Source organism: Procambarus clarkii, chromosome 81 (assembly GCF_040958095.1).
Source record: "Procambarus clarkii isolate CNS0578487 chromosome 81, FALCON_Pclarkii_2.0, whole genome shotgun sequence".
Classification (NCBI taxonomy): Eukaryota; Metazoa; Arthropoda; class Malacostraca; order Decapoda; family Cambaridae; genus Procambarus; species Procambarus clarkii.
Window position 1 is genome coordinate 21,975,762 of NC_091230.1, and position 25,816 is coordinate 22,001,577.

Genomic DNA, 25,816 nt, shown 5'->3' on the forward strand with positions numbered 1-25,816 from the left:
TTGAATGGGTGGCTACAGATTTTTTTTTTATATACAAGAGTTCTTACATTCTTGTACAGCCACTAGCATGCATAGCGTTTTGGCAAGTCCTTATCCTAATTTTCCCCGGAATACAACCCGCAAAATCATTTAACAACCAGGTACCCATTCACTGCTGGGTGAACAGAGGCTACAGTTAAGGTTTGGCGCCAAGTAAATCCTTCCCGGTCAGGATAAATTCCAGCCAGGAATTCAATTCTATCTTCAGAAGGAATGGAATTCCTTCTGAAGATGTATTAATATACGAAAGTACTTGAGGAAATTCCTGTTTCAGTTCTTCCTCCGTGGTCTGACACTGTCGCATTTTTCGTCACGTGTTAATTTTCATGATTTACACACACACACACATACACATACATATAATGTATACAGTAATATGAAATGAAATTGCACAAAAATTTTTACTTGCTTAACAAAATGAACTGTGAGATTCAGTTCCTGAACCCATTGTGCGCCTCTTTAACCCTCTCCCCCCCCTGCCCTCAGAATGGGCATGGGGTGCATAATAAATAGCTAAGTTAACTATGATACAGGAAATTTCAAATATTTCATAGCCTGCTTTTATACATGCACAGTAATTCATAATAGTTTATTAAATAAAAATATACTTTTTGTCTTGTGTCACTCAACTTGTCAACATTATGAAAATACTTTACTGAATATTTTTAGCAAATTCATCATTATTATTTTCTACATTTCAGGGTCATAATCGTTGCATGAGAAAATTTATTTTGTTTGCATTTGACATGGCCCGAGAAATTCAGATCACTCCTCGAAGAATTACTTATGCCCGAGACAAAGAGGCCGAGCTTTACGAGAGTCTGATGGCCATTGCATCAAGTAAACAAGATGAAATTCGAAATGTAATAAGTGACACAATTTCTAAAATGAAGGATGATCTTTTAGATCAAGCTGCTGCATATGAATTCAAAGGTATTTGTTAGGGGAGTGGAATACATTTGTGGAAATAGTATAAGTGCTCTATTTAAGATATCTTATAGGTACAGTATCTGTTAAGATATAAGATATGTTAAGATATCTTATAAGTGACTAATTGGATTTACATTCAGCTGCAGTGCAGTATTTCATTTACCTTTCTAAATGCTGCTCAAAGGCTCGTCTTTTAATCTTTAATGCAGTACTGTATAAAAAATTAAGTTGTGTAATTTTGAATTCTTAAGTTTTCTCATGGTATAATTTCACATTTGCAGATGCAGAGAGCTTATCAACAGGCGAGGTGGTGTGTGGGAGAGAAGTTCGACAGTGCACTGGAGAAATACAAGAACTTGTTATTGGCTCTCTTAATGGTGAAGTTGGTCGTCAGCTAGTCGATCGTGTGGATGTTATGAGAGACTCGTATTTGGGAACACTGCAGCGCTGTCTGGAAAGTTTGGAGAAGGATTGCCGAGCTTGTGGTGAAAATCCCCATATTGGGGATGCACTCAAACAGGTATCCATCCATGAGGAGTTTTAAGACAGTTTTAAGGTAGTAAATAGGGTGCAGTACTCTATTCCAAGTTAATACAACATATTCCCAGTGTCTCGGGATTACCCTTTTAAGGGTGGTATAGCATCTTTTCCAATACTATGTAAGGGGCAGGAGGGTGCAGCCATCCTTGTTGTACATTTCATGATAAAGATATGGTGCACCATTTTGTGGAAACATGTCAAACAATTAACCAAGTATTTTTGTTTGCAACTGTTTTACAATGTGCCATTGAACAAGTTTTATAGAAACCTTTTATGATTTTCTAACTTTTTTAAACATTCCTGGTGCACACAACACATTGCTGTTGCATCACGGTACATTGCTGGTGTGTGCCACTAAATAATTCTTGTGCACTTAAGGGTAGGAAGTACAGTACTCTTATATTATGCATAAATAAGCATTACATTTATGCTTCACAGATGGTGAATGCTGCGTATCAAGTTGAAGTGACAGTAACCACATCATCGTCAGTTCTCCGCTCGCTGTGGGAGAAAATGAAACAGCTGGTGGCAGCCATGCCTGGGAGAACACCGCCAGTCATCGATGCCGAGTGGAAAAGAAAAGTTGCCTCAGATATGATTACTAGTCTTTCAGAAGCTAAGCTCACTAAGAGTATATGTGCTCAGGTAAAAGCAAATTGAATATTGAATACCAAAATGGCATTTTCATTTCATAAAATTAGGTATTAAACTGATATATATATATTACTGAACTGGAAGATTTACTTAAAAAGCTGACAGTTTGTGGGACAAAAGAGCCGAAGCTCAACCTCCGCAAGCACAACTAGGCGAGTTTATAATGCTAATTATTGGTCAATTGCCTGTTCACAATAATTTGTTCTCGAGGCTTACCACCCACTGTTCTGCTTATTCATGGTGGTTCACATTTAAAGTCTTGCATAATACTGTAGTGAGGATTTTTCCCATACCAGCCATCAGGTGACAATACAAATTTGTCCTGCATATGTATTTGACACTTAATGTTATTTGCTGTCGCTATCCTTGTTTTAAATATTAGATTGTTAATAGCTTGGCTTTAACTATGGAGTGTGCTGTGATAATGAGAACTGGTCTGGTGGCACGTGGTCCCTGCAAGCGAAGCAGGGACTAGCTAGTCAGCGGATCAGTGCAAGTGAATGTTTGTAATTGCTTAATCTTTGTTCAGCTATATTTTTTTTGTGTGTGTGTTAGTCTTACAGTCAGTCTTACATCTGAATATTCACAAATGATTGATATTATCATATAGTAAACTGAGTACGAGTCCTGGAGCTTTAAACGAAAATATTTATAATCATTTTATATTTGTACAGATGCTTTTGTCATAGATTATTTTAAATTTACAATATTTATTATTTTGTTACGTTAAAATGTTAGCAAAGGGATAGTTTACCATACCATAAAAATAGACAGATAGGGTTTCATTGTTGCCTTGATATAGAAGATAACTTTGCCTGCAAGGCAGCAAACAAGCCAGTCCTGAAACACACAATACACACACAAACATTTAATGTTTGTACAGATGTTTATTGTTGTATGTTATTTGTTTTATACAGTATGTAAATGTTACCAAGTAAGTGCTATATTGTATAGTTAGAAGGAAAAAATGACATTCATTTTGTGATGGTTATTTTTTTCAACGAAGTATTTTTTTGTCGATGGCTTGAATCTTATTCCATTGCTCTATAATGAAACTGTACACAATGTTCACTTCTAAGTTGCATCAACAAATATCATTAGATTCCCAAAGAAATCACGTGACATGCTATTGACTGGACGAGTGGGGTTCGTAATTTTGTAATACTGTACTATATTTCTGGCCTTTCATTATACTTTATTGATTTTTTCCAGGCTGATGCTATGCAACAAATGGAAATAGGGTAGTGGTTATGCATGTTTGTATGTGTGATAAAATAGCTGAGCTACTGTGTTTTACATTTTGTTTTTGTGTTGCAGTTCCGTGAGAGATTGAAAAACAGTCACGATTCCTTCTTGGGGAGCCTTAAACAGCTGGAAGCACAATTAACATGTCGACTGGAAAAGACAGAAGGGCAGCAAACTCGCATTAAAAAAGTGGATGCGCCAAAACTTGCCAGACTGTCTTTAGAATCTACCTCACTAAAGGATATGATCCTTTTTGGTAAAGATTGATTTCAGTTCAGTATTTGATGTTTTCAGCCATTCAGATACTGTATTAATGAATAGTTTGATATGTTTTGAGTTATGATGTTTCTACAGAAAGAGGTGTTTCATTACACCCAATGGTGGGTTTTACACTCGCCAAGGTATGGGCTCGGTTATCTGGGACTTGTGGAAATAAGCCAGATAAGGCAAAACCTCCTTTACAGCTCTTAATCTCCTGGTAGATATCTGTCTTATGATAGGATGAAATTAACGTGTGACTTTAAATCATTGGAATTTAAAGTATGAAGGCAATTATTTCAGCATTTCAGTTATCTAGAAATCTGAAGGTAGGAGTTGGTTTGGATAATCAAAGCTACACTGTATATATCTTGCAACATAAGTTTTAAATCTCCTCAGGAATGCCAAGACTAGATCGAGAGCTTGGAAGAGGTCAGTATGGAGTTGTGTACGGGTGTGATGCTTGGGGTGGTTTCCGTCCATGTGCAGTCAAGTCTCTAGTTCCACTTGATGAGAAACATTGGAATGATTTGGCGATGGAATTTCATTATACCAGGTTAATATTTTTCTTTCTTGTCCATTATTTCTTCATTATGTATACCAAAAAAAAAAAAATTGGTTTGTGTCGGACTGAAAAATCAATTTACCTCTAAATGTTTACATACCTAAGTTTACATGCTAAAACCTCTCTCAACTACAACTCTCCTCTCAAAACCTCTCTCTCAACAACAATGGCGAGAAACAATGGGCAGAGTTTCTTTCACCCTATGCCTCTGTTACCTGGCAGTAAAATAGGTACCTGGGTGTTAGTCAGCTGTCACGGGCTGCTTCCTGGGGGTGAAGGCCTGGTCGAGGACCAGGCCGCAGGGACACTAAAAAGCCCCGAAATCATCTCAAGATAACAAGATAACCTAAAACGTACCTCATCATTGGCTTGGTTGAGTGTGTATTCTGAGCAGGGAAGGGGACGACCTCTGTCACCACCTGGGAGAATACAGAATTCTTTTGCCTTGTTTTCTTTCTTTTTTGCATAAATATTTTGAGCATTTCTATTGACCATTCACTACTTGAGAATGTAGAGTGTTAATAACTGAAATATTAGATAGTATGTATATTAAAATAGAGTAGGAAATATAATGCTGGATTTATTAATGAAAAGAAGGTTATTATTAGAGTAGTTAATAGAGTATTTGAACAAAATTGATGGTAGGAGAATATGATGTCCAAGAAGAAGATAGATATGGTGAATTAGTGTGCTGGAGAGCAGGGATTAAGTACGAATGGTACACTATGCTCAATAAGATTAGTTTGTTAAGAGAGAGTAAATATAGTAAATATTGAATATACTGTATATTTAAATGACAACTCACAGATAGAACTTTACCCTAAATTGCATGAAGCAGTGGAGTGTTGTTGTCTAGTGATAGTGAGTGATGGCAGAATACTTAAGAACAAAAGCAACTACTGAAGGCCTAGTGGCCCATATGTGGCAGCCCCTATTGATATCCACCCAAATGTATTCATATATGTGTCTAACCTACACTTGAAACAATCCAGCGAGTCTGCCTCTATTAGAAAATAATGGAACGTTATCACGCAATTATATTAGACTTTTTACCAGGCAAAGAATTTACTCAAAGTATAGCAAGCACATCTTTTGTAATTGATGTTGTCATGAGATTGCTTAATGTTGTACTGCATTACTGTGTGTGACATTATAGAAGTGTTCCGGAGCACGAGAGGATTGTTGCCCTGCGTGGCAGTGTGATCGACCACACATACGGTCAGGGAGAGACTCCAGCAGTCCTGCTCATAATGGACAGGCTCACTCGGGACCTGTACTCTGCTATCAAACATGGCCTTGATTGGGTTATCAGACTGCAGGTAAGAAAATGAAAAATACCCAGTATAAGTAATGTATAGTGCTGTATATATCATTCATTATGAAATACAGAGTTGCGTAGTCTCTGTGTTCCCAGAGAACACAGAACCATGCATAATAATTATTTATACTGTACCCTGTTTTTGGTGACAAAATATATTTTAGATATATGTATACAGGGTCCCCATGTATAGTTTATCGTTCAATTATATTTTTATAGTGACCTTACTACTGGTATATGTTTGTCAATTTAAAAAAAGACGTATTTATTTTGGATTATAGAATTTGAAGAAATGTTTTTAAATCTTTCTGTGCCAACAGATTTCTCTTGATGTGACCCAGGGAATACGCTTTCTACACTCTCAGGGTCTTGTACACCGCGATATAAAGCTCAAGAATGTGTTGGTAAGAGAATGGTTTGATTTGAATTTTAACAAGGCAGAATTTGCTATAATTTCCAATTAATTTTCCCACCATCTTGTTCCATATGTACAAATTATTGACTGTAGCATAGTCTGATGGTCCATATTTCATATTTTTCTCAACGTGGCTTCAGTTTATTCTCTGATATGACTGGGTAGTTAGGTAGTTTTGTTTCTATAATTGCAGTTATGTGCAGTTGCACCTTCTCTATCCTAATATAGCATCCCTAACTTGTTATATTTTCCACAATTGTGTAATGTAAGTTCGAAAATCTAGACTATATAATTCCGCACCCCCTTATAATTTTTTTAAATTCAAATTTCAAAAGAATTTCTCACCTAATATACTTTATCCGTATAATTTTCATGAAAAAATCTTAAATATATTGTAACAAGTAAGTAATTATCAAAAGAAGACACCAAGCTGGGGCAGACTATGTAGCACCATCTATATTATCAAGTAATTTTCATTAATTTGAAAATACAGTGGAACCTCAATTTATGAATGCCCTTTATGAATTTTTTGGTTTACGAGCTCAGTTTTTTTGAAAAATTTTACTGTTTACGAGCTTTGCCTCGCTTGGCAAGTTCGTTGATACACGTTTGGGTTGACCAAGTGCGTCAATATGTAACATAATATGTGCGTCAATATGTTATAATATGTAACAAAATAACCTAAAGTTAATGATGTTTAGACTAATGTTTAAAAGGTTTCGTACATTTCTACTTTATTTTGGGCCCGACTTTTGTGACCAGACATACAGCCTTGATATTTCTGGCAGATGTTGGTGAAACACAAGAATATTGTTGACTGGTTAAGCATCATTCTTCTGAAGGCAGTAAGGGTCAGTACAGTAAATGACAGGTGATGCATAATGGTATTTTTATTTATTTTTCAGTTGGACAAAAACAACCGAGCAAAGCTGACAGACTTGGGATTCTGTAAGCCTGAAGCAATGATGTCTGGGAGCATTGTAGGTACTCCCATCCACATGGCTCCAGAACTCTTCACAGGGCACTATGACAACAGTGTTGATGTTTATGCATTTGGTATTCTCTTCTGGTACATCTGTGCTGGCCATGTCAGACTGCCACTCATCTTTGAACAGTGTCAGTCCAAGGATCAGCTGTGGACTTGTGTCAAGAAGGGTAATTCAGTAATATTCTATATTACTTGTAGCACTAATGACCAAACCACACATCAGAATGTGAAGAAATGATGACGTATCGGTCTGTCCTGGACTGTCATCAAGCCGTTTAGATAATGGTCCAGGACAGACCGAAACGTCTTCACTTTTTTTTACTTTCTGATGTGTGGTTTGGTCATCATATCATCAGCCACATTAGTATGACTCGTCATCAGTTTTTGTAGCACTGTTTATAGATATATTGCACATGATGTTGTGTAGTGGTACTGTAGTATTTATAAATTACCAAAGCAATTTAATTTTGAATACAAACGAAGTTTTTGCAGCCCAAATGGAACAAAAACTCGTTATGTTGAACCTTTGCCAGAATACAGCACAACCTTGATTCAACTAACTATTGTACGTGGCACTTCCTTCTACTAGTTGTATTAATATATATATATATATATATATATATATATATATATATATATATATATATATATATATATATATATATATATATATATATATATATATTAATATTATAATAATACAGGGTATATGTATACTGAGCTGTCGTAACACTTGCACTTGTACAAATTCTAATGTAAAGCATCTGCAAAGTGTTAATAGTAGTTTTGAAAGTTAATAATCATAGAGTAATGTATAGCTTTTCTGTTCCAAGAGCCATACTTTATTCATTTTGTCAACATTTGCACCTTTCTCAACAGAATGCATACGTTACATACCGTACAGTACAATTACATGATTAAGTTTACAAAGTACTTATGCATGTTAATACAATATTAATAATAAGTCCTTTGAGTCTGCATATGGTTAATGTTAACATTTTCAGTAAAAGTGTCTGTAATACAGTTCAGTATTGCTCACCCATATATATCCAGGTGCGCGGCCAGAACGACTGCCTGTGTTTGAGGACAATTCCTGGGAACTCATGCAAGAGTGTTGGGCGGGTGATCCTTCGAAGCGTCCGTTACTTGGCGATGTTGAACCCAGACTCAGACAAATTATGGAGATGGACTCTATGAAGCAGCAGGAGTGCAGAGGACAGACAAACGAAGAGAACGAGGATGATTGTAAAGTTGATTCTGCCGTAGATGCTACAGAACAGTTTGGTTTCATAGGTTAGTGTAGTGGCTATTTAGTGTTTACTGTATAGCTTTGGTTACTTATTCACTTGTGTAGTGCATATCTATAGAAAGCTTGATTAGAGTATCTTATCAAACACCGATTCTAACTTTCTTAGGGATCTGTAGATATTGTATTGCTTAAATTTTCTTCTATGCAGTCTTGTATATTATAATGAGTAGACTAGATTAAGAAAAGTATCCATGTGCTTGAGGAATGTATTAATGTGGGTACTGTCCTACAGCACGAGAGGGTGTAGTTCACCTGGGGAACAGCCTTCACTACATTCACTGTGATGGTGAGTAGCAGCATCACTGTTAGTAGTGGTGGTGAGTAGCAGCCTCACTATTAGTACTGTGATGGTAAGTAGTGGCTTCACTATTAGTACTATGATGGTGAATAGTGGCTTCACTATTAGTACTGTACTGTGATCATGGATAGTTGCATCACAATTAGCTTTGTGATGGTGAGTAGTGGCATCGCTGTTAGTTCTGTGATAGTAAGCAGCTGCATCACTATTGGTATTCTGATGGTAGTGACATCACTATTAGTACTGTGATGGTGAGTAGCAGCATTATTACTGATACTATGATGAAGGGTAGAAGTAGATGCCTGTACTGGTGCGTGACAATGTTGGTGGTCATCTGTGATAATGGGAAGCTGCTTCAAGTGTCAGCTGCAGCAGGTACGTTACAACATTTATATACATGCATTGTATGTGTGCATTGAACTAAACAGTGCAATAAACATCTTATGTATGCCATGGAGCTGATATTTTAGTTTGTTGGGCAGTTATAAATATTTTCTATAAATTTTGGAATGTCATGTATGATTTTTGTTGTTAATATACCATATAAATCATTCATACTTTTTCTGTTGTACATTTTGGTCAACTTTTGCATTCATTTTACTCAACAGTTAGGTGTTTTTATTGTCAATATGATGGCCTTGTTAGGCCACATTTTCTATAGTTCCATTTCTCAGATGATTGTTTTTAATTAATGTTTTTGTAGTTTTTGTTCTCTCTTGTAAGAGAGAACATACCTCAGTGTTATTCAAAGTGATAATCTCAAATATTGCAACACAAAAATCTCAAATAATATGAAAATATAACAGTCTCACTTTCAGTGATGAAGTGAGTGCGTTATCGGCAATTTAATCTCATTACTTGATAAGAATGCCTTTTTATGGAACATTTGTAGCATTTAGTTTTGTCTCTGGTATTTCCATTTTTTTATTTTTGTTATCTGAATGCTAGTGCTACCTTTTAGAAATTCAATATTCTGGATATGTACTGTATATAGATATAAATATATTGTGTGTGCGTGTATTTATTTACTATTTGTGTCTGTAGAATAGAGCTATTAGCTCTATGACCCTGCCTTCCTAACCAATCTATTTTTCCTCTATTATATCTACACACATATTTCTTTCTAACACACACACACACACACACACATATTCCCAGGAAGCAGCCCGAAGCAGCTGTCTAACTCCCAGGTACCTATTTACTGTCAGATGAACAGAGCATCAGGGTGAAAGACACTGCCCATTTGTTTCCGCCTCTGCCGGGAATCGAACCCTGGCCATTAGAACTACGACACCCCCAAGCACTGTCCAATCAGCCGCGAGACCCCCTTGTATGTGTGTGTGTGTTGTGAAGATTGTAAATATGTAACGGAAAGTAACAGATCTTGTTTCCTGTCAAATGACAGCTCTATGTAACCATAATGAATGGATGCTTGAAAGGGTTTTTATAAGGGTAATGCATTTATATAAAGCAAAATTACTGTACCATGCTTGATTTTAAGTCTTGAAAGATTTATAATACAATCCTAAATAATGTTGCCTTTTTTTTAGTATTTTCTTTCTCAAGTATTTGTTCAAAATTAAAACAAAGGCAGAATACATAGCACATTTATTTTGTATTTATTTTTGGACGAGTTCTCTGAAGTTAGAAATCTTTTAATCTACATCACATTACTGATATCAAGATAACTTATAATATGCGTGTTTACAGTTGCTCGTCACTTTGGAATGTTGTACATTAATTACAATAATTAATATGTACTGGATCTGAGATGCAGCACATGTGCCATCCTCGACTGGTGTGTGAGTATTTGGTATCATTAGAACACTCATTTTGCTTCATGTGTGTCCATTTCTTATGAGATGACTTATTTGTCTCTTATTGTCAGATTATTTGTATATTTTGTCTTTGTAAAGAAATTGTTTTAAAATGTTAGTTAATTTCAGTACTGCAGTCCAGAGGGAATCACTTAATGTGATGAAACTGTAATAATATCTTGCATTAGAATTGACATGTAATATAGCCAATGTTTTATCATAGCTGCTCTGTGTACTCTCACTGAAATATTTATGTAAATGTGGACTTTGCTTATTTAATGCCAGGTGTAGACAAATATTTTAATTTAAAGGTTCTTCTTACTGAAGCATTCCATATTTAATTCTTGGAAGATTCCTTGAAGATATAACCATGTGTACTCAGGTAAGAGTTTTGTCAGTGGTCAGGCTTCCAGTTTCTTCCATTATATGACTAGCTTAGGTAACAATATATTTACAGTATAAAGAATCATTGTTATTGCCAAAGATACCGAATGGTGTTTTGTCATTCTGTAGAGCCACATTTATTAGAAGATGCATTTTGCGAGGTAGTAGACTAGACACATTTCATCTCATTTGTACTTATTAGTAAAAATCCTTTATTTACTAAGAATTGGGCAGAAGTTTTCTATAATAAGGCAATATCAGCGTTTTTTCCACTTCCATGGTAAATGAGCATCTTTGTGGCTTTTATGTTCCAGGAAACTATGTAATTGTAATGAAGTTTAAGACGCTTGCTAGTGGCACCATAAACATTAAGATGTAATTATTAAAATCAATGTTATTCATTAGTTTGTAAGTAAATGAAATATTTTTGTCTCTGGCAAATACAGGATCTCAAGTTTTTTAGTACAAATCATTAAGGGAATGATATTTGGACAGCTCATTCTTGTCCAAGACAATTCAGCGGATAAGCAGCCTCATGCAATGTTCAGTCAGGTGGTGTAGTAGGCCGACTAGCCCTAGTCGCCCCATGCAAGCAGTGCCGCTGCTTGCCCTTGGTCAAGCAAGGGCACTGCAATATCATCCATTAATATTTTCCTTATTGAAATGATAGTGGCCTGCTACTCGTTATTTTTTGTTAACTTTGATTTACCCTCCTTGAAAGAAGTCCTTGTCCAAGAATTAACCCCCTCCCCCCATTTACACTCTTGCATAAATGCTCATGTAGGGCTAATTTTTTGTGAACCCCTATACCACAGAATAGGGAAGTGGCAAGTGTTTTAGTTTCTTATTAACCTAATGAATTGACAAATTCATCCTCGTTAAAATTAAAATTTTCAGTCATTTTTAAGAGTTTCTTTGAAAAGTTTGACACAATAGAATACTGTATAAATAAAAATTAATGTTTACATCAAACTTGATATACACCATCTCAATATTTGTGAAAAATCCCGTTTCCCTAAATGACACGATACATACCTGAAACACTTGGACACGTGTATCTACTTTTTAAGTAGGAGTTAAATGTCAAGGTTAATGAATATTGTCTTTCCTTCTCATAACACTTGCTCCTACCTCCCCTTTTGAGCAAGATGATGAATAAATCTATCCCAAAGTTTTGTATTTCAAGTTATCTCCTCTTAAATGGCAAGAATTCCCGACAAACTGTAAGTCTAGCTGTGTTATGTAGACACACTGGCATAACACTTGGTTTGAAAGGTCTCAAGTAACTTTTGAGAAGAAATTAAGAAGGTTAAACGTTTGAGGATGTATGCTCTTGGGGAAACAGCAGATATATGAAAGAGGAAGATATAAGTGTTAAGAAAAACCAGGAAGACAGTAATAACAGCGTCTGAAAATACGAAGAAAAGGGCATGGCACTTACTCATCTTCTGTAAATTGTTTCATTGGGCATCTTGAGGTCAATTTATATACCTAAAATATGTATATTTGCAATGTATATATATGTATACATATATTGTACAGTGAAGTGTTAAGGGGCCGGAATCTTGAAAATAATGACGTTTTCAGCCTTCCGCAAACATACTGTACTCAAATTTGTAGTGCATAATCCACACGGTATATGCTCTAACCTTTCCTTATGATTCAATGCTCAAGTATGAACAATATAAATAAAAAAAATTGTTTTAAAAATTTCACAAATTCTAATGAAAAATCAAAACTTTCACCAATTTTTATTTTAAGTCATTTTGGGCTCAGAATGGCATTTATACTTAATTTTCATTGCCTTAAAATATTGTTTTAGAGTACAGTACTGTATATTTTACTGTAAAAAAAAAAATGCTCAATGTGGCCTTCAAAATATACACTGTTTTTTAGACAACAAAATTGATAACTCCCAAAGTTATGGGTTTATGAATAAATGGAAGCAATGAAACCTTAGAACTAAGAACTTTGCACATATGTAAAAAATGGTGAAAATCGCTCAGAAACTGGATTTTTCATTACGTCTTTAAAGTTGAAATTCTAGTTTGAGATAATTAAAGTTGAAGATATCGACAACGAATAATAGTACTGTAGTTCTAATTTATGAATGTTCTTGTATGTTTTAATAAACATTGCTCGGTATTTGTACTCGAATATGTGAAAGTTGTAGATCAATATGTGTTGAAATGAAGTCAAGAAAAAATAACCCCCCAAAAAATTAAATATAGGGATAAAGGATAATGGGTTAACAAGGATAATAATTACACTTTATATAAGTGATAAGGCCCACATCTGGTCCCCATTCATATACAACCTAAAGAGACAAAGAAAATAGAGTTTGAAATCTGTAAATTTTTCTGCCCCCCATAAAATAGAAGTCAACTCCTGCCACCTGTGGTCGATTAAAATGTTTACCAATATTGTTCAAACTTCAAATATTTTGTGATGGATGTGCATTCTCGAAGATGTAGAAGCTACAATATAATCAAATTATAAACAAAGGAGGAAAAAGAATCCTTCCCCACATTCTCCAATCCTTCCCCACATTCTCCAATCCTTCCCCACATCCTCCAATCCTTCCCCACATGCTCCAATCCTTCCCCACATTCTCCAATCCTTCCCCACATGCTCCAATCCTTCCCCACATCCTCCAATTCTTCCCCACATCCTCCAAAACAATTGTTAGACATTGGTGGAAATAACAGATATTGACATAGGGCAATGTATTTATATAATATATAACAAAATACAGCATAACAACATACTTATTCATAATTATTTGTTACTGTGTATTATTCGGCAATGATAGAAACACATCAGCTGCATATCCACCTTTTGGACCCTCCTTAAGACTGTGGTTATTCTTTGTGCACCGGACGGGTGTTTGCTTCTCTTTGTTACTGCATTATCCTTCAGTTCCAGCTAATAAGAGCTATTCTCTTTATCAACAAAACGGTTTTTATTTTGAAGTATTCATATAGAATCCATTTTTTAACATATTGGGATGAAACTTTCACGATTCTAATGCCGAATAATTGGAGTTTTGTTTAACAATTAATAGTAATTTTCATATAATTTAAATATTTTTAAGTATTTCGGCCCCTTAAATATTTGGACTTGTAATAACTGGAAACTCCTAAAACCCAGAAGATTTAACAAAAAATATTATTTAATTCTTTCTAATATTTTAAAAATAATTCACAAATCCAGAACAGGTGGTTGCCATCTTTTGATGCATTTCATTATATAGTTCTACACAAGTTATGTTACAAAACCTACACAGTATTTTATACTGTGCATAGAACACTTGTGAAATTACACAAAGGTTCTCTAGTAATCAAGGTGTACCCAATATCTCAAAACTGAAAATTTTCAATTTCCAAAAAATCACATTCCCCCCCCCCCCCCCCCCCCCCCCCCCGCCCCCCTCCCCCTCCAACCCGTTCTCGCACTTTCTTATATTCAATATTGACTTATTAAATACATGCATATGTGACATACTAATTTATTGTGAATATTTTAGTTTACCTTGAAAACCTTCATAGAAAACACCGACCTTACCTAACCTTCTTAGTATGTTAAGATAAGCAGCTTATTGCTTCGTAATTACAATTATTACTTAACCTATACCTATAATTGGTAATTACAATTATTACTTAACCTATACCTATAATTGGTAATTACAATTATTACTTAACCTATACAGTACCTATAATTGGGCAAGTAATAATTGTAATTATGAAGCAATAAGATGCTTATCTTAACATACTAAGAAGGTTAGGTAAGGTCGGTGTTTTCTATGAAGCTTTTTAAGGTAAACTAAAATGTTCACAATAAATTAGTATGTCACATATGCATGTATTTAATAAGTCAATATTGACTTGAAGAAGGTGCGAGAATGGGTTGCCCCCTCTAGAACCTCTCCAGAATTTCAACACTTCACTGGATATATAGTAGTTACTTTTAAGTTTATAGTTTAGATCTTTGTCAGTTGTACTGTTAGGAAAATGTCTAAAAAAATTAAAGGGCATTTTGAAACTTGAGAAAATTGAGTACAGTATATTAGCAAGGTATACCAAAGAATAAGTACAGTACATTATTAATGTACCATATTAGAAATCTCTTGGTATCTAGCACCTGGGTCCTGTACACCTAATTCCTGTCTTTAATTATCACTTTAGACTGTCTAGAGTCATGTTTTCACTAAGCATGCATGAACTGACTAATAATGATACAGTAACATCAAGTACATGGAGAGATATCTACTGATATTCATGTACTGTAATGCTATGTATATAAAGTACTAAAATCATTTCAAATGTACTGTATTAGTGGGTAATGGTCATCAGCATACAAAAGGTACAATAATCACTTGAAATATATTAGTGTACTATGTGGTAAAGGTGAGTCATGTTATTAAGAGAACCCAGTAATGAACGTCCAAGTGTGTTCTTAGAGTGCTCTATTTGGAATTTGGTCAGAGCTTCTTCTCGTGAAGACTGCCTGTTTGTTCTGGCACTCCTGAAGGACGTGGGCAAGTGGTAGCTCCTTGTGCAGCTGCCTGTGCTCTGTGGAGCCCTTATTATGGGTGATCACAAGGCTTGCTTGTGCCTGGTGATGATCAAGCACTTTTGGGCTCCCATGGAGATTTTTGCTGACAAGCTTCACGACGGGGTGGTTTCACTTGGTTTGGTCCTGGGTGTGAAAGCCTTGTTGCCTGTGGTGCCAGCTTCAGCAGCCTTGCCCATATCCTTCAAGTGGTGATGGCAGCTTACTTGACTTGCCTCACGCATTGGCAGGCTGTGCTGGCCCAGTTCTTTAATATGGCCTGGTCCTTGACTCTTTTGTCTGTCTTCCCTTTTTTGTTTTGCTTCTTTTCCTGAGGATGCTGCTGTTGGTTGCTGTAGGTTCTCGGTGAAATCAGATTCACAGGCTCTTACTCTCCTGTGGTTTCCTCCTCTTCTCGTCAGCACCACTGTATCGTGGAAGGATCATATCAGGTTTTTTCATGGTTCGCCCCTTTGAAAGCGCCATGGGGAGTGCATCTGGCCCTATTTTCTGGCTCTTGGTCCTGTGATTTGTTGACCTTTTGGGTCGTCGCCTTCCTCCTTCGGTGAGTTGGTCAGTCCTCTCCACAGCTGCTCAAGGTCATCACGACGTGGTTAGTTTTGGTGTGGTCAAAAAGACCTCGTCTCTTCAGTGAGTTTCCTGGTTGTTCCTGGTGCCAAACCAGGACTCGGCAGACCTCAGTCTGTTGGGATTGAATGGCTTCATTTCCTGTCTGATCTTCTGCACGACCACTCTGGCTCAGGTTTGCCTGGTCTTGCAGACAGATTCTTGGATGGTGTCCCTGGACCATAAGGACGTATATTATTCATTGAAGGTTCAGAAACTGGTTAAGTTTCACTGTGGGGGGTCAGGCCTACCACTTCAAGATTCTGCCCTTGGGATTGATTCTCACTCCCCAAATTTTTACATTAGCATGGGTAGTTGTGACCTGACTGTGTCTATTAGGGGGTTTGCATAGTCTACTTTGTCAACTGGCTAGTTTAAACCTCCAGTTAGCTGGGAAAACATCAAACACCCCCCCCCCCCCCCCCAAGGGATTTGATTTCTTCCCAGTTTGTCAGGCTCGAGTTCCTGGTGAAGTGGTGGCAGTTCCAGTTGATTTCATTTTGAGTTCGAACCTGGCCAGGCCTAGTTTAGAACTTCTGGCTCCTGCAGCTTTGTTCCACCAGCAGCATCGTTGCCGTCTGGTGTCAGATCAGCCCTTGATGATTTCTTAGCTGGTCAGGCTGTTATGCAGGAGCCTGAAATTTGCCTGTGTGATATTTTACCCTAGGCAGAGTTTAACTCCAGGTCTTGTACTGGTTCTTCTGGTTCTGCCTGTTTCATTGCTGCTAGAACTATTGGGTTTGTGGCTCTGCCCACCTGTCATTGGCTCTTGCTTCACCTGCTTTTTCTTCTGCCTTTTTATTGCTTAATTGTGGCATCATCAATGGACACCTTGTTGGTTAAAGCCACTTCCTTGATCCCCTGTTCAAAGTCTCAGTTCCTATGTCAAAAGTATCATCAAAGCTAGTTAAGTGAATCTCTTGTTACTCACCACAGAGGAAGAGTTAGCTTCAGCCTCTTGAATGCAACGAATTGCCTTTCTGATAGAGCATCAGTGGAGTGTGTCTCGATTGTCTTTAAATTTTGTCCACAAAGTAGACATCACTTTGCATCAGGATTGAATGGAGTGCATCCCTCATGCTGGTCAAGAGTCAGCTGTTTATGAAAGTGGGGGGTAGAAATAGCCTAAGCTACTCTATCCCTTTGAGATGTATTTATTGCTTATCTCAATAAACATACTTGAACTTGTTTATGAAAGTGGAAGATACTAGTCTTGTGTTCATCTGAATAGTGCTAGTCACTCAAACTGCAGAGTGAAGAGGATTGGAGTAACATTTATATTTAAAAATGTTATTCCATTTTAAGATTTTCCTTGCTACTGTATATAGTTGTTTGTGGCAATGACAACAATGATGTATGTACTTTTGAATCCATGTTTAGGGTATTTATATATTTATATTACCAGGCAATTCAGCTTTAGTATTGTATACTCAAAAATGCTTTACTTGTACTGTTGCTACATAGCCTTCCCAGCTTGGTGCCTTCTTTTGATAATTACTTAATTTACTTGTACTGTATATTATTTGAAGTACTGTACAGTCATTGCTTAGTTTAATTTATGTTTTTGCATAAATGTAAGTGTCTATCAGCATTTACAACTGAGATTCCAAGGGAACATTGTAATTTCTTTAATTTTTTATTAGATCATATATTTATTAATTTTTATGTAGGGGTGTTTCTCGAGACATGAAATAATTTTAAAGGATTCTGCAAGCGTGAAAACGTTGAGAAACGCTGGTCTACACATTAACGGATTGGTCAACTTGTCTGAATGCAGGCGATCCATATACAGCCCAAGGCACGAAGAGTCTTTGTTGCCGAGGCCTTTGTCTCATGAATCCCACTTAGCCAGAGTATGATTGATTAATGCTACTAAATAAACAATAAAGCAGAGTTCCATAGCCTGTGTCTAAGATATAAAAATTTTATAAACTGCTGGATATCCAAATTTAATCATTTTAAAGGCAGTGTTGACAATGACTTCTTTTTCCATCTTAAAGAATTGCATATTTTGTGACTATTGTATATCTTCCAGACTTGGTGCCTTCATTGGATAATTTATAATCACTTTTTTCCCCCTTGATTTTTAATAGACATGTAAAGAGAGAATGGTGGAGAGAGGCCAGATGCTTGGGGCTAGCCTCACCAAGCTTTCCAAGGTGACTGGTCTTGGTTTGGGAACGACTCCCGTGCCCCTTTGTTTTTCATGAAAGAGCAATTTATATCAATTTCCAATTGCCAAATACCAGACCCTATCCTCACTAAAATTCAGCATATAATTTTCTACACAATAAATGTTAGTTTGTCTTTATTGATGGGATTGTGCAGTGAAGGTGAGTACAGTGTGGAGGGTAGTGTGTAGCAAAGATGTGGCTGCAATTACCCGAGCAATGCCAGGTACCTCTCCACTATATGTAATGCTCACGTTTACACCCATTGGTGAACTTGGTGGCTGCCCAGCTAGGGCTACTTAATGTAGTTTTCATGGCTCTTGTTGTATTAAATTTTGCAGTGATTGAAATCCAACACAGGCTTTTGCACATCTTTAGCAAGCAAAGACTCAAAATTTTGCTGGATTCTTAGCTGATCGTGCTTGTCCCATCTCAAAGAAATGAACTTAATAGATGTTAGCTATTAAGAATGTTACATGGTGTATTATGTAACCTTCCTCATACCCAAAAGTGGGAAGCATCTCTGGCTAGGTTACATAATGGCCTTGCACGATTAATGCATAGGCACTATAGAACGTACTTTCACCTTAATGTCAGAACCGCATTGTTGTGCACCTCATATTAATGTCAGTTTTCATTGTTTGGTAATTTTGCTTTTCCATTGTCAGTCATGCTTTCCTTGGTGTATCAAATACCTTTTGACACCATCACTCGTCTTCCTCTCTTTCATATTGGCATCTTGAATGATACCTAAGACTTTTTGACTTCTGTTCCACAGACTGCCAAACAGTTTGAGGCTTGATGCCTTTTGAACCTTTCAACTGTAAATTATCACTTGGTGAAGCGGCTTACATGACTATCACCACTGTGTATTTTAAATAGAGATGCCATTTTTGTCATTTATCAGTGCCATTGTGTACTACATTTCCCTAATAAACACTAAAGTTTAATGAAGAAATTTTATAATTTCATCATGGTAATTAACAAAAGGGTTGAAATAAAAAATTTCTGGGCGACAAGTGAATTTTAATTATCGGAAACAATTGTTTGCAAAGGTATTCATGTTATCTGATACATTAGAAGTGTGCCTGTGCTTAATAATGCATATTCAAATCAATTTGTGCAAAAACCAATCTTATTATGGTATTGCCATCACATTTTACCTTGGTAAGCAGACTCTGAAGCATGTACGAAATACTAAATTATCGTATAAAATTGTATGGTTTTCCAGTGTGGGTTTATAAAATTAATGTAATATATATTTTTTAATAAAATTATTAATATTTTTACTTAGTATTTTTTATTTGCTTAACTACACCTACCAGCTGTTAAATGTTCAAGAAACAAAACATTTAGTTATCAGGTTTAATAATGGGTTATAAAGAAAAAAGTACTTATTGGGTTATATAAAAAAAAAATACTCGGACCTATTATGCATACTGATTGAACAAAATAAATGGGAAATGTTTTGTGTAATAAAAGCACACTATACAAATTCCTAAGGCAACACTTGGCAACAAGAACCCATTACAAATTATTGATTATATGCACATACAATACAAAAGACGTTAGCTCACCACTAAACATGTCATAGGATACTAATACTCTGACTAGATTTTGGGCATAGCTTCAAGATGTAAATGACAATCGACACCCAATCTGCAAACAATCAACCTTATTGATGTGAGGAGTATTTAATATCTGTTGTTGAAGATAGTGTAAACAAATACGGGACCGAAGAAATGGCTAGACTATACAGTATCTTTAAAATACTTAAAAATTAGTAAAAAGGCATTAATTGATATCCAAGCTTTTCTTCACTCTTCTTCAGGTTCTAAATTAATGTTATTCCCGAATTTTGCATAAAGATCACTCTTTAGGTGAGTCATTGTATCTTGTAGCTCACTAGCTCGGCTGTTGAGGTTGCTGATTTCCTCTTGCAAGTCTTCCCTCTGTCCACTGATGGCTTCCTGTGCTTCATCCTTAATATATAAAATAGTGGAGTGATGAGTCACATTGCAATTTTTGTTATGGAGAGAATAGACTAATAAAGGCTCCAGACAAAATTTAAAACATTTGCACCCTTTCTATATGAATATGAATCAAGCATAACATCTTCCCTTTCTCCTACCTGAGAATACTGACCATCATGAGTTCATGTCATTGGCTCTCTCATACTAATAGAATGTCACATGCTTGCCTGTACAGAGAACTAGCTAAAAAAATTATTGCTTCCCTCACATAACCAATACAGCCGCATCACTTGACAATAACTGCCACAATTCTCGTATTGACATTTATAACACTAACTGATGCATCTTATTAGGCCCTCAATCATAAATAATGAAAATCAACATTCCTTCACGTTAAGAAATTGAAAGTTCCAAACAGCACCAGACCACTGGATGCAAACCTAGCCAACTGTTTAGTTTAGCCCAATTAGGGTATTAAAAAAAAAAAAAAAAAAAAATGGCAAGTAGCTTTTTGCTCAAGATTTTTACACCCATAATTACCCAGATTCATACTTAAATGATACAATAGACTGCCATCCCATTCTCTCACCGAGTAAACGTCATTTTTAACAGAATCCATTCAAAATGCTATTAGCTAGCAAAAATAACATGTATTGACATTTTATGCACATCAGCCTCAATAGGTTACATGGGTTGCTTGTGTTTATACATTTGATTAGGCAAAACAGTATAATTTTAATTGTGTGTCAGAACAAGTGAACAGTAGTGCCAAACAGAGTGATTGGAGAGAATGGCCTGGACACCCACCCAGAAATGTTCTACAAGGAGAATATTGAGAAAAGCAGTTTAAAATGTAAAAGTGCAATATTTGGCTTTTCATACTGCCTTTCCCCCACACACTGGCGCACACTTTCTTTACCCTCTCGTCCCATTAATTTACCCAAAAAATTTACCCCACAATCAAACAATTGTGTTTTTTCCAATACAATACTACTTAGTCCTAGAATAATCATGCTGCTTCATTTTAACATTCAACGGCCATTATGTGGAAATACCATCCAAATGGTATACTAATCTTTGATTAGTATACCATCAAGAAGAGTTTCTCAATATTTGAGAATAGTTTTTCTTTTGGTAGCAAAAATACATTTTGAAGTTTTCTTCATAGAAAGCAAATGTTTTGCAACTAACCTGTGTCTTCATGATGAACACCTCACCAACCATGAATGGAACTTTCTCATCACTCTCCAGAGCAAGAATCATCTCGTCTTCTGCATCTTGCAAGTTTTGCAGGTCATTCTGAATGAACCAAAAAGTACTATTAAAACAAACAGATTCCAATCAACCTCAGATGGCTTGGCAGCTACACACTTAACACTGTGGGAGAGTCACAGGTTTGTTTACCAACCCTGCCACAAACTAAACTTTTTGGGGGGAATGCCAAAATATTAAATTCAAATTTCAGTTGAGCAGTTGTAGTTTCAGAAGGCAATATTAAACCTTTAATAAATGTACAAAGCAACAAAAATTATACACTATGCCAATCTACCAACTGCAATCTTTAACCATGCAAGGCAACTCACATTATATGATTTTTTGTATTTACTGTATATACTATAGTGATTACTGTGCTATACAGCAAGCAGGAAGAATTGAGATCATCAATGCCACAGGAACCCTGGTGTTCCTGTAAGGTCATAAAGAGGCTTGGGAATTGTTGAAAGTATTAAGAACATACATAAACAAAGCCCAATAGCACTCCAGTTATGCCTCATGCATGTTTGCCACTGGCAGGATGTGACTTGTCTAATGATCTAGTCCCCATTCATTCATGCATGCTTCATAGCTTGGAAACCAATAGCCTAAGTCAAAAACTAACAATGGTCATGGGAGCCCCTGGCATAAACCTACAGCCCACTCAACTTCTACTACGAGATAAATTAGCCGAGACACACAGTTGGAATTCAGCAAAATTTTCTGAAGACTTTTGCAGACCATCTAGAAGACATTAGATGAACCCCTGAGAGGAATATCATCAATAATAATATGCCACTGACATAATAAACTATAGTCTCATTTTAGCTAGGAAAGACAGATTATGATAAATAGTAATAAAGGCATTGCTTCAAATGAAGATAAAACCCCAAGAGAATTAAATGGAGTTCACACACCTCCAGGGTGACGAGTATGTGAACATATCTAAAAAAAAAATTTTTTTTAGATTCTAAAATGAAGAAACTATCCAAAATCTCTCCAAGGAGAGGAAAATCAAGACTCCAGGCAACTTTGAAGCTCCCGAGTGTGGGTATGAGTAAGCCTAAGATAAAAGCTAACTCTTCCTAATTTAGGAGAGCCATCAAGATTAATACCAAATCTCAGCTGGACATGATATTAACAATACAGCGTGATAAGATCATATTCGGCATTAGCTTCCTTTCCTTCATAAACTAAATAAAAAATGCTACAAGCATGGGAACAAATAATAATACTTTTCCTCAAAAACAATTTACTTCACCAAAGCCCACTTAACAACCTTATATTCCTTTATGTAAGCCATATGAGGTTAGTAAGTGCTTTAAAAATGAAATTGTACAAGACATCATCCAATCTTATAAAAAAAAAATTTTTTATAAGATTGGAATATGTCTCAGACCTTAGCCTGACACTGGTCCAAGTAAATTTTGCTTACAAAATCAAAACATCTCCCTATTTGGGAAGCAGAGAGGAGCAAAGAGGAGCCATGAGAATTACCCAGTATGAAAAACCCCTTTAGGATTACCTAATAACTTTTAATATACAATATCATTACAAATGAAAGTTTTTCCATTACAAATGACAAGATATTTTCACTTGCCTTCTCCATTTATGGCCCTACACCAGAGCAGTTCTTAAATGTGACTTACTGTATATCTTGCCATGTTGTGCAAGCTCACTTTTTTTCAATTTACCTCCTTAATTTTAAGTTCCTCCTTAACGTCTCCATGGCGAGCATTGCAACGGGCAAACCTGTTGATCTTCTGTTGGTCTTCGTAGGTAATGTGCACATCAGAGTCCTGCCAAACAAGAATGCATTTTATAACTGAAGCAATATGACCAAGACCAAGATATTGTTCAGAAATTCTTCTCGAGTGCTAAGAACAGCATGTAAAGGTGTGGAATGTCCAAGATGAATCTCTTGAATCGTAAGTATACTATTGTTTTTAACCTCTAATCGTAAGGCTTAAAAAAAAAAACTTTGAGTACCTTTTTATTCATATTTAAGAAATCTGATGAATAAAATTGTAAATTCTTTGACTTCATACTAACACGTGTCTGAAACGTTATGCAAATAAGTGGCTTTGCAAGAATGGTACATACATTCTGTATGTATTTTACTTGCTATACAGTAAATAATAATAAACCCCATTAAAATACAAAAAGTATGGAAAAGGAGGGGGGGACAAAAATTCGTCTTTTCTGGTTTCCAGAACTGAAAACAGCAAGCCGTGTGCTGAGGTCATTGTATTCCTTAACGCCACGTATGAGAGTTGCTGTCGTGGAGAGGACAGAGGACCTACAGGTTCGTCTTTGATGTTCTGGTATTTGTCGTTTCACTTATTAGTTTACTTTAGACCAGCATTCTCGACCTTTGTACCCTTAAAATGATTCTGAGTCATACTTTAGATAAACACACATGGATTTCATTGTCAACTGAAAGGCGAATTTCTGTCTTTGCTCTTAATATTATTTAAATAACAAAAATTAAACAAAATTGACCGAAAAATACATTTACATATTAGAATTAGCCTAGTTACCATTCTTTAAAGAATGCCTAGTTACTTTGGGGTTCCGTGGAATCCCAGTTGAGAAACGCTGCTTTAGACAAATTTGTTCATGTTGAATCACTCAAGTTATGTATACATAATTAAAAAAAAAAAAAAAGTGAATGAGTATTTTATACAGGCCTACAATATATTGCATCCCACATCTTCGCTGAATTCTACCTGGGAATGTTGTCCAGGAATAGATTATAAAGACCAAATTGTAACTTGATAACCAATGGCACAATACAATAGTCTTTCTTGTTGCATAGCTGGAAATTACAAAATAATAGCAGAATTGCGTCTTGGTTAACTCCACTACATTCATATACAGCAGATAACCGTATTAACATCATTTGTAAAAAACCTACTAATAACAGTGATAATTGTCAAATGACAGTAACTGCAGTGGTTGTGATCAATAAATATCAACCACACATTATGAGTTAATAGGAATTTAAAAAAAAATATATAGTTACTGTGCCAATATCAGCACACTGTCAAAATAGCCTATACTGTGGCATCTTTACCAATGTATAGAACAAGGTAGGGAGTCTACCCCCCCCCCCCCTAGTTCACTCTTCCAAGGTACACAGACTAATAAGGCAGTTACTGAAGCACAGGCAAATTACGCAGTTCACTGAACCTCCCAAGTGGGCTCTAGGCGCCACAAACCGTACTTGAAAAGTGGCAGATTTGCTCACTTGCCCAAAAAATAAAATAGTTATCTTAACAGATCGAGTGAACGAAACGTCTTAACACGTGAATCATCTTCCTTCCAGGGTTCTCGAACCTTGTCTCTCTCAGAGGAGATATCTGCCTAAATACTACCACTGCGCCTCAGTCTCTTCATGCAACACCTGCAGGGAACATCGCTAGAAGGAAATATCATGTGAGTATATCTTGTAAAATAGCTTAGGAGTAGGAGCAAGTGTTCTCACCCGAGTCATGGCGCTGGTCATGGTGGCGGCGCGAGGCTCACTGGTGCTCCCCGGCACCTCCCTCCCTCACTTCTCACCTCCCACACTCCTCACCTCTCACCTCCCTCACTTCTCACCTCCCTCACTCCTCACCTCTCACCTCCCTCACTTCTCACCTCCCTCACTCCTCACCTCTCACCTCCCTCACTTCTCACCTCCCTCACTACTACCTTCCTCCCTCACTCCTCACCTCCCTTACTACTCACTTTCACCGCCTGCCTCAAAATTAAGACATTTTGAGGACTTAAATTATAGTTTTTCGGTTGGAAATATGTAAATTTATTTATTTATTTATGTATTTATATATATATTTATTTATTTATTTATATACAAAAAGGTACATTGGGTTTCTGAGAGTACAGTAGAGAGAAAAATCTATTAGCAATCTGGAGAGACGGAACTATGTAATAAACCACAAGTATAGGTTCAGGGATCCCAAACCATATGTCACAAGTTGAATAAAATTCTATGACCAGATGACAAAACATTAAGCAAGAAAGAGATGGGTGGGTAGACAGACTGTAATTTTCTTGGACTGGCAGAAAGCCTTAGACACAGTACCCTTTAAGAGGCGTCCTCATCAACAAAGGACAAATGCTCGCTAATCCAGTCGCCAAACCCCCTGTTTATGAATGAAAAAAGGTTTACATACCTCTCATAACTGATGATCTTCGAACATTTCTTGAACGTGCTTCGCTGACGGCCTCTGTTCGACAACGCTATAAATGCTTCACCCACGTACTTCAAATACAAATAATCGCCAACAGAACCTACCTAACCTATCCTACGCCTATTATACATAAAACGTTAGTATATATATATAAGAACATAAGAACAAAGGCAACTGCAGAAGGCCTGTTGGCCCATACGAGGCAGCTCCTATTCTATAACCACCCAATCCCACTCATATACTTGTCCAACCCGTGCTTGAAACAATCGAGGGACCCCACCTCC

At 36.4% G+C, this 25,816-nt stretch overlaps 2 protein-coding genes across 5 annotated transcripts in view; one reads left to right on the plus strand and one right to left on the minus strand.

Annotated features, from left to right (window-relative positions):
- LOC123772990 (dual serine/threonine and tyrosine protein kinase) overlaps positions 1-19,398 on the plus strand; it is a 108,015-nt gene extending 88,617 nt beyond the window's left edge. For 3 of the 4 annotated variants that reach the window (XM_069315341.1, XM_069315340.1, XM_069315338.1), the window contains 11 exons: positions 741-972; positions 1,251-1,489; positions 1,948-2,154; positions 3,481-3,664; positions 4,066-4,222; positions 5,388-5,550; positions 5,870-5,953; positions 6,870-7,119; positions 8,006-8,245; positions 8,494-8,547; positions 10,270-19,398. In XM_069315341.1, the coding sequence (XP_069171442.1) occupies positions 741-972; positions 1,251-1,489; positions 1,948-2,154; positions 3,481-3,664; positions 4,066-4,222; positions 5,388-5,550; positions 5,870-5,953; positions 6,870-7,119; positions 8,006-8,245; positions 8,494-8,547; positions 10,270-10,313 (1,854 nt within the window). In that variant the 3' untranslated portion in view covers positions 10,314-19,398. The remainder of the gene's footprint in view (positions 1-740; positions 973-1,250; positions 1,490-1,947; positions 2,155-3,480; positions 3,665-4,065; positions 4,223-5,387; positions 5,551-5,869; positions 5,954-6,869; positions 7,120-8,005; positions 8,246-8,493; positions 8,548-10,269) is intronic. The other variant, XM_069315339.1, reaches the window with a different exon arrangement.
- Pfdn4 (prefoldin subunit 4) lies at positions 19,115-24,981 on the minus strand. The gene is made up of 4 exons (XM_045766438.2): positions 24,824-24,981; positions 23,031-23,135; positions 21,274-21,381; positions 19,115-20,091 (listed from the first exon to the last, which is right to left on the minus strand). The coding sequence occupies exons 1-4, from the start codon at positions 24,842-24,844 to the stop codon at positions 19,927-19,929; spliced, it is 399 nt and encodes a 132-aa protein (XP_045622394.1). The 5' UTR covers positions 24,845-24,981; the 3' UTR covers positions 19,115-19,926.
- Between the last annotated feature and the right edge of the window lie 835 nt (positions 24,982-25,816).

Bases quoted from the DNA above. Each gene is read 5' to 3' on its own strand.
- Pfdn4 (XM_045766438.2), bottom strand. From the start codon at position 24,844: ATGACCAGCGCCATGACTCGG. The intron at 21,382-23,030 runs GTAAATTGAAAA...TGGTTCATTCAG, and splicing joins AGGAACTTAAAATTAAGGAG to AATGACCTGCAAAACTTGCA. The intron at 20,092-21,273 runs GTTAGTTGCAAA...TTATATATTAAG, and splicing joins TGTTCATCATGAAGACACAG to GATGAAGCACAGGAAGCCAT.